Raw genomic sequence first — 8,969 nt, 5'->3', positions numbered from 1 at the left:
GAGCTCCAGGCCTTGTCCTGACGTCACTACAGCGTCCCCTCTGCTGTCTGTCTGGCCCTCAGCAGGGAGCAGGTCGGAAGGGCCTCCCCAGCTGCAGAGACGCTGCCCCAGTTTCAGCTCACGGTGGAATCCTGGCTCTTCCTCCTCCCTGTCTTCTGGATGCTCACCAACTCCTGGTCACGTCCCCGATGATTTTTTTTTTTTTAAATCTTTTTGTTCCCCTAAGTTAATGCTGCTTGGATTTTTGTCTTGTTTATAAATAAAATCACCTGGAAGTGTCAGGGTGGGTGCTATGGGGTGGGTGTAACACACCTGTGAGACGGCTTGTCGGTTTAGACCCGAGTTGAACTGGAGAACAGACTGGCTTATGCCTTGGGTCCCCAGGCCACCCTGTCTACAGAAATCCCCTGCAGGAGTCCTTTCCCTCCCTCCCCAGCTGTGTCCAGGGCCCCGCGTCTTCCTTGGAGGAGATGGTTTATGTGAGCCCAAGACTGGGTGAGAATGTGTGGGTTTCACTGCTGCCTTGTCATTTTCCCTCTGAATGTGACAACACTGAGCCCAGCCACTGCCCCTGGGTCCCTGTCCTGGAAATAGTCTAATAAATCCTGTTCCCTCTGGAGCCTCTTCCCTTACCCCCGAGTGAGTGTATCTTTGACTCATCTAGGTATCTTTGAAGGTTTCTCTGGTTTCCAATGAAAAGACCTCTGCTCCTCTCTCTCTTCTTGTAAGCAGAGTAGGGAGTCATGTCAGTCTTATTCTTCTCCAAGTCAGCTTTGTGAGGTCCCTGTACCTCTAAGACCTCGTTTGACTGGGTGTTTAAGGTATCCTGGACCATTCTTCCTGTTGTCTATCCTCTGGGTCAAAATGCAAACTGGGGGACCCATGAGTTTGCAGCTGTATTTGGTTTGTTTAGCTGTTAACACTTAGAACTCAGGAGTAAAAAATAAGCATTCTGGTTTCTCAAGAGTAGGGTCTGCATTCTCATGAGGCCACCCTCAGCTATAGCTTAGGAACACTGTCCTGTTTAGCAGGGACACATGCCCATCAGTGGATTGCTTTACATATTTCTGTGGCCCGGAAATCTCTCCCGACAGTGAGACACCCAGGCTTCCAGGACTGAGCTGGCACTTGGCTAGTCATAAGTAGTTCCTCTCTTCCACCTCCAGTTCTCTACTTGAATCAGATAATTGTTCTTTTACCTGCTTCCTCATTCAGCTGAAACTCCCTGACCAATCATGGGGCTATAAAACAGCCGGAGCCACTCAAGTTGTTTCCCAGAATGTCCTGAACAAAGGTCCTGAACACAGCTCATGCTAAACTGATATGATCACATCATAACTGATGGCTACCATGGCCTGGAGACCTTCCTGGTGTGGTGTTGTGGGTTAATGCACCAGACTGCAAAGCCGTGTGAACTGCAAGGTCGGCGGTTCAAGCTGCTCCTCGGAAACCCTGTACAGGGTCGCTATGGGTCAGAATCGACTCTGGCACTTCACCACCACCTGTGGTCTGGGCGTGTGCTGCCAACACGTGACCTGACACCATCTGACGCAGATGGCTTCTACGTAGAGGACCTTCTTCCTAGGTGCTGCTTCTGAAAGTCCCTCGTACCTGGGGATTCTGTTCTAAGCCTCTGCATACATTCTAAAACGTTCACCAGGCTCAAATCACTGACCAGGAGAGGAGTGTTTGTGTGTGTGCCCACATGTGTGGTTTTTGTGGTTGATGGCTTGCTTAGGTGGAAATGTTCTTTATAGATAACGTCATTAGGATGTAGTGTCTTGAGCGATTCAACCTACTCCTTCCTCCTCTGCAGTTCTGGGTACAACAGGAGTTGGGTCAGCAACATGGATACATTCAGGTCTGAGCAGCACTTACTCTTCTCGGGCCTCCCTGACAGGACAGTGGAGGTGAATCTCTGTCCCAAAAATGTTATGATTGACTGTTAACCTCAGAACATTAAATGGAAGCAGGACATCCCAAAGCCACCTGGCAGAGGTTTGGAACATTATGCAAGTGAAAATAGGCTCCATAAGTTTCTCATTTTTGTAAAGACCCATGTTTTCAATAGAAAGGAGAATGTTACACAAATTTCCCCAAAGGCCAAGTCTCTAACCTTGGAGCGGCACTTGGTCAGGATTCTCTTCTGAAACTTTAATGCACAGAATCGGTGTGTTTTACTTGGCCTGTGTCCCCAGAATTGACCTGGTTACACAAAACCTTTGGGTAGAATAGATCTTTCTAGGTTCATTTAATAAATGACTGTTTAAAACACTTTTTCTTTAGATAACTTACTGGATTTCCTACTGTATGTCTACTTGAATCTCAAAGACTGTTTGGCAAAGATTCCCACATCGCAAAACTCAGGACATAAAAATGAGGTAAGGAACTGAAGTTTCTTTATGTCTTGACAAAGCTCTTCCAGTTTCTTTAAACCAGTGTTTATAGTGCTCAGTGTGATAGTAGTTTTCCAAATTAATTGTGACCCAAAAGCACAAGTTTCTACTTTGTTTCTATACTAATTATGACCATGTAAGAGGCTTTTTGCACCCTCTCAACTACCATCCCGTCCCCAGCCCTGCATCATGGCCTCCACCTAGGGAATGTACTTGGAACTAGCTGCTCAGATTTGAGCAGAAACATCTTCCCCAAGGCTGTTAAGGTAGAAGGCAAAGGTGGAGACTTAAGCTGTATCTGAACTTGTCAAAGTGTATGGGTACTTATTTACGTTCACATTGTTGTCAGAACTTATTTAAATGGGGCCCTTCTGTCCTGTTTATTCCACAAACAAGCTGGTATTTCAGGCAAACCACGAACTCTACAGGTTACACGAGCCCTTTGTAAAATAAGAACTCCATGAAAATCATCAATATGCTTATAAACTAGGATTTCCACCAGATATTTTGGGTCGGCATTTATTATGAAATTTTGGCTCTGGGAACAGATCATACAGGTCTTGTGAAGTCATTTCTACTAAGAATGGTTATCAACTTGCCTCACTAATCTCCATAGAAAATTGTCAAGAAAAGCCTAGTTTTTCTTCTCAAGTTGAAGTTAATATTGTGTCCAGAACTGATTTCAAGCAAACGTTTCAATTGTCTTCCTACAACTTGGCTTAGCAGTTACCAAAACATTGTTTTTTATAGGCTCCAAACCAGTCCCAAGTCCATGCCAAGGAACAACATCAAAGCCAAGTGTGTGTGTCCTGGTTTTCAAAGCCTCAGGAACAGCAGCAGAGGAGAGCTTTAGTCGTTCACCTCCATCCAGTGGATGTTTGTCAATGTCCTGCTGTCCATTTTGTCAATGAACAGGCAGCCCTGCAAGTGGTCCATTTCATGCTGGATTATGCGGGCAGCCCACCCACTCGCCTGCCACACCACCTGCTCTCCCCTTGGATCCAGTCCTGCAAACAAGAGTGACAGTCTCGGTGAGGACATTCCAACTGCAACTATCACACTCAACAAACTTCCCCTCTTTCTTGAGCCCCCATACTTATTCCCATTCTCAAGAGCAACATCAGAAAGGGAATGGAGACAGCAGCCCCTCTTTTTTCTAGAATATGCCTCAGGTTGAATTACTGAATATTCAGCCTGCTTCTCAGCTCTGAGTATTAGGTGGTTGGCTGGCCATGGGGCTGTTTTGCTAAGACATGTGAACACTCCTCCCACTTCTGAAGTATTGCTGTTTGCTTTCAATTCCTAACAGGCTACTAGCCAAGGGTTGGTGGTTCAAACCCACCCAGAAGCATCTTGGGAGACAGTCCTGGTAATGTTCTGAAAGATCACAGCTTTAAAAATTCCAAGGGTCTGCGCACATAGTAGTCATGAGTCAAAATTGATGGCAACTTACTATAATGCAAAGTTGGCTTTCTGACCAAGTGAACTGTTCCCAAGTGCTGCACTCATCCCAACCACAACCTCCATCCCGACAAAAGAACCATGTTTCACAAAAGCATCCTGTGCCATGGCCTTCACAGGGCTGGCAGAGCTGGTCCCACCTCTCCAACGGCAGCATGATGTCTTAACTGGGGCAGAAGTGTGTGAAAGAGAACAGTGAGGGGGCAGCATGAAGCAGAGAGCTAGGTGGAGGTAACCAGGGGACCAGGCCTTGCAGCCCCCCACTGGAGCGGTGCTCTCAGAGGAGTCAGCTGCCTCATCACAATCTGTCAGCCCACACCTGCTCTCCTGAGGAGACGGGCTGGTCAGCCAACAAGCCTGCACTAAGAACCAGAGTTTCGCTAAAAGACTTGACAAGGAGAGGCGCCCAGAGTCCCCGTCACCCCGCACCTGAGATCTGCACAGCTTGGTAGCGGGGCACACAGGCCAGGAAGCCGGCGACGCTCTCGCAACCCTCGGGAAAGGTGATCAGGTGGCTGTCCAGCACGCGCAGGCTAGGGTTCACGAACACGCGCAGGGGGAAGGGTTCCATCTGGCGGACCTCCCGCACTCGCGGCGCATAGGTGTGGAGGAGCGCTTCGGGGAGCTCCAGAGCCAGCACCTGCAGCGGCACCCCGAGCTGCGGCGCGCTCATCCCCACGCAGTGCCGGCGCCGCATCACCTGCACCAGCCTCTGCACCAGCCGCTGCAGCTCGGGCCCTGCCAGCTGCTCCGTCTCCACTCGGGCGGCCACGGTGCGCAGCGCCGGGTCCCCTACTTGGCACACATGCGCGTACGGCGGCTCTGGAGGACCACGCAGGAGCCGCCTCAAGTAATGCCAGTATGAGCGTGAGCGCGCCGGGCCCTCGAAGTCGAGCGGTGCAGGTGTGGAGCTGCAAGCCCGGATGGCACTGACCCCCGCGCCCCCTCTCCGAAGCAAGGTTATTCCCATGATGCGAGGCGCACTCAGCGCCCCCATCAGTTCAGAGACCTGAGCAGGAAGCCACCCCCAACTTCTTCCTTCCCGGCCAAGGCGGACGCTTCCGGCACTAGGGACGCTAGGAAATGTAGTTCCCTCGCGCCTTCCGGGAGGAGTCCAGCTTTGTCCAGGTCATATCTCAACCAGAACAGGCAACTCAATGACATCAGTCAGATTTATTATTTATTCCATTTTTCAGCCGTTTAGTGGTTTATATGCTACTTATAACGAGCAGGCTCCCTTTAATTTCACTGTTCTGAACACCAGTGGAAACTGCCCTGTCTCCCCTGTCTTGTGCATGATGGCCTCCCCACCAGACACCAAATGCTGAGCCCCTGGCCACCCAGCCACTAGCTACCAGGCCCAATTCGGGGCGCAGGGAACATGTTAGTCCTCACTCTGTGCTGCACCTTCCTTTGGTGGCTCCTCGGACTGTGGTGCCCCCTGCAGCTGCTCAGCCTTAGCCTCCTCTGGTCCACCCTCAGGTAACACTGGAATCACAGGTTCCAGGCTAGTTTCTTTGGCCGGAAGTTCCAGGGCTGCAGCTGTGAGTTCAGGCACTACTTCCTTTTCATCTAGAGAGAAGACAGCCTCCCTCTTGGGAAGGATGAAGGCGAGCTGCTCCTGGATGACACTGACGTTCACGTGGCCAAGGTTGCTGTACTTGGAGAGCTGAGCGGGAGGAATGCCTGTGTCGGACAGAAAGTCAAGTGAGGCAAACATAAAACAGCATCGTTAAGTGCCATCGAGTTGGTTCCGACCGACAGCAACCTTATATAGGGTTACTAAGGAATGGCTGGTGAACTGCCAACCTTGTGGATCAAATCAACTTTGCAGTCCAGAGCATTAACTCACGGCACCACACACTATATGTATATGTGTGTGTGTATACATACATATAAGGAGCTCTGGTAGCAAAGTGGTTATGAATCGGAATGCAAACCTTAAGGTCAGCAGTTCAAAATTACCAGCTGTTCCGCGGGAGAAAGATGAGGCTTTCTGCTCCCGGAAAGATTTACAGCCTCGGAAACCCTGTACAGGGTCGCTATGAGTCAGAACCGACTCCATGGCACATCACCACCATCATATATATATAAAATATGTGGAGTCCTGATGTAGCACTGTAGGATAAGCACTGGACTACTAACCACAAGATCTATAGTTCAAACTGACCAGTCACTCCTTGAAAACCCTAAACAGGGCAGCTATGAGTCGGAATGCATTTAACAACAACAAATATACATGTATAATTCAATATAGATACCACTGGAGACAGTAACAGACACAATGACTATTTCAATAGAGCAAAAGCCATTTTTGTGATGACAGGCAGTTGGACTGTAAAGGGAGGTCATGAAGATAATCAGGAGCAGTATAGTATTCCCCCAACCAACGCTGTGGGATTCTGATTCACAGCGACCCTAGACAGAGAACTGTTCCATAGGCCTTCGTTATGGACACAGACGGCCTCAGTCAGCTTTTTCTGGTGGCGCAAAGCCTAACCCACTGTACTCTGGGCGCTCTTTCAGCACAGTACAACCAACACCAAACCAAGTCAAGCCCACTGCTATAGGGTCACTTCAGACTCACAGTGACCCTATATAGGACTTCCGAGACGATACAACTTTACAAGAACAGACAGCACAAATAGGGGCTAGAAAACCCAGTAAGCACTGGGCTCCTCAGCAACAGAGCTTTGGGGCCAACAGAGCAGTCACTGTTAATGTGAGCCTGGGCTCCCTGCAGGGTCTTTGGGAAGCTGTGTCTCCATGCCGCTCCCCCACCCCTCTCCCAAGCTGCAGAGTTGTCACAGGGAAGCCCAAGCAAAATGAGATAGGTTAAAAACAGAGTCCTGGTGTGGCACTGGGGGTTAATGTGCCAGACTGCAAAGCTGTCTAAACTGCAAGGTTGGCAGTTCAAGCTCACCAGCTGCTCCTCAGAAACCCTATACAGATTTCGCTATGGGTCAGAACCAACTCAATGGCACTTAACAACAACAAGGTTAAAAATGCCTCTGGATAGCTCGGAAATGAAATCATTCAATACGTAGTCTTGTGACTGACTTCTTGCATTTGTTGCTGCTGTTCAGTGCCGTTGAGTCGGTTCTGACTCAAAAAAGACTACTATATTGTATGATTTCACTGGTAAGAAATGTCCAGAAAAGGCAAATCTCTAAAGCTAGAAAAGTGAGCAGTGGGTAAGGATGGAAATGTCTTCCAATGGCATGCAGTCTCTTGGGGGGATGGACAGGCTTCTACGCCTGGACTGTGGTAATAGCTACATACATGTGCTACAAAAGAGAAAGAAAGAAAGAAATGGAACTGTATATTTGGTGGTGGTGGTGATGTGCCCTGGAGTTGGTTCCGACTCATAGCGACCCTGTAGAGGGTTTCTGAAGCTGTAAATCTTTCCAGAAGCAGAAAGCCTCATCTTTCTCCCATGGAACAGCGGTAGTTTCGAACTGCTGACTTTGAGGTTGGAAACCCACTTTCTAACCACTACACTGTACATTTACACCAGGTGCACTGGATATCAATAAAGCCATTTACAGTAGCCTTTGTCCTTTCTCTTACCTAAAGTCTGTGCTATCTGAGCTGGTGGGAAAAGCACTTGGAGACAGCGATTTAAGTATGGGACAAGGTCCTCCAGGAAGACTGTGCAGAACTGGACAAAGAGCTCTTGCTCCCCACTGGTGAAGGCGGCCTCCTCAGCACGATGGAAAGCCAGGATGACTTTGGTTACCTGAGAGACACAGACACAACAATCACCTGAGGCTGTCTATCAGCAAGGGCAGTAGACGTGTACAAATTTCAACTTGTCATGAAGAAAGCCATTCTCAACAGTATATTCGATGACCTACTCTTGTTTAAACTCAAGAGTAGTGGTAAAGCACATAAAATTTGTCAATTCACGCATGTACTTTAACACATTTATTTATTATTGCCATATCTTCTAATTCCAGTGGAGGAGTGTCATGAAATTACACAGAGGATCTAAGATTTTTGACCCCCATCATGGAAGGATCAGAATGTGATAGATCCAAGCAAATGAAGCAAAACTAGAAAAGATTTCTACTGCGTAAGGTCATGTCACAAATGTTACCTGATGACAGCAACTGATGCTATCAACTGCAAGAAGCATCTCAATAAGAAAAGGTATAAATTGTGCAAAAACTGCTTCGTATCATTATTACTTGTGGTAGGCAGAATTCTAAGGTGGTTCTCATGTTTCCTAACCCCTGGAATCCACACCTTTGTGTAATCCCCTGCCCTTGATTAGACCCTGTCTGTGGTCCTTGAGCTAAACCCTGTGAACTTGCTTCTAACCGAGTATAGCAAAGGTGATGGATTTTAAAGTCCCCAAAAGCAAACCACACCTGACCCATTGACCTCGAGTCCATTCTGACTTATACCAATCCTCAACAGGGTTGTTGTTGTTGTTGTTGTTGTCAGGTGCCATCAAATCGGAACCGACTCATAGCAACCCCATGCACAGCAAAATGAAACAATGTCTGATCCTGGGCCAACCTCACTACTGCTGTCACACTCGAGTCCATCAATGATGCCACCTGGCCGATCCATCTCATTAGGGATCTTCCTCTCTTTCTCTGACCCTCCACCTTACCCAGCATGACATCCTTCTCCAGCGACTGTTCTCTCCGGACAATATGTCCAAAGTATGATAGACGAAGCTTAGCCATCTTGACCTCCAAGGAGCACTCTGGCTGCACTTCTTCCAAAACAGATCTTTTGGCAGTCCATGGCACTTTCAGTATTCTCCTCCAACACCACAACTCAAAGGCATCAATTCTTCTACGCTCTTCCTTATTCACGGTCCAGCTTTCGCATTCATATGAGGTTACGGAAAATACCATGGCTTGGGTCAGGCACACCTAATCCTCAAGCTGACATCTCTGCTCTTCAATACTTTAAACAGTTCCTGTGGAGCAGATTTGCCTAATGCAATATGTCATCTGATCTTTTGACTGCTGCTTCCGCGAGTGTTGATAGTTGATCCAAGAATGAAGTCTTTGACAATTTCAATCTTTTCTCCATTGATAAGAATGTTGTTTATTGGTCCAGTGGTGAGGATTTTTGTTTTCTTGACATTGAGAT

General features: G+C 48.1%; 2 protein-coding genes across 2 annotated transcripts in view; both read right to left on the bottom strand.

The window, feature by feature from the left end:
• Window positions 1-3,245: 3,245 nt before the first annotated feature.
• On the bottom strand, window positions 3,246-4,827 carry PDF (peptide deformylase (mitochondrial)). Its single transcript, XM_006860325.1, has 2 exons — window positions 4,287-4,827; window positions 3,246-3,403 (listed from the first exon to the last, which is right to left on the bottom strand). Exons 1-2 carry the CDS (start codon window positions 4,825-4,827, stop codon window positions 3,246-3,248), a joined length of 699 nt encoding a protein of 232 aa, XP_006860387.1.
• Window positions 4,828-5,241: 414 nt separating this feature from the next.
• The window catches only part of COG8 (component of oligomeric golgi complex 8), a 9,852-nt gene continuing 6,124 nt past the window's right edge, over window positions 5,242-8,969 (bottom strand). Inside the window, exons 4-5 of the mRNA XM_006860324.1 lie at window positions 7,428-7,596; window positions 5,242-5,543 (exon numbers count right to left, since the gene is read on the bottom strand). Of these exons, the coding sequence (XP_006860386.1) occupies window positions 5,242-5,543; window positions 7,428-7,596 (471 nt within the window). The remainder of the gene's footprint in view (window positions 5,544-7,427; window positions 7,597-8,969) is intronic.

Source organism: Chrysochloris asiatica, unplaced genomic scaffold (assembly GCF_000296735.1).
Source record: "Chrysochloris asiatica unplaced genomic scaffold, ChrAsi1.0 scaffold00037, whole genome shotgun sequence".
In the NCBI taxonomy this organism is placed as follows: Eukaryota; Metazoa; Chordata; class Mammalia; order Afrosoricida; family Chrysochloridae; genus Chrysochloris; species Chrysochloris asiatica.
The sequence above is the reverse complement of the archived record's forward strand: the minus strand, read 5'-3'. Positions and strand labels throughout refer to the sequence as shown.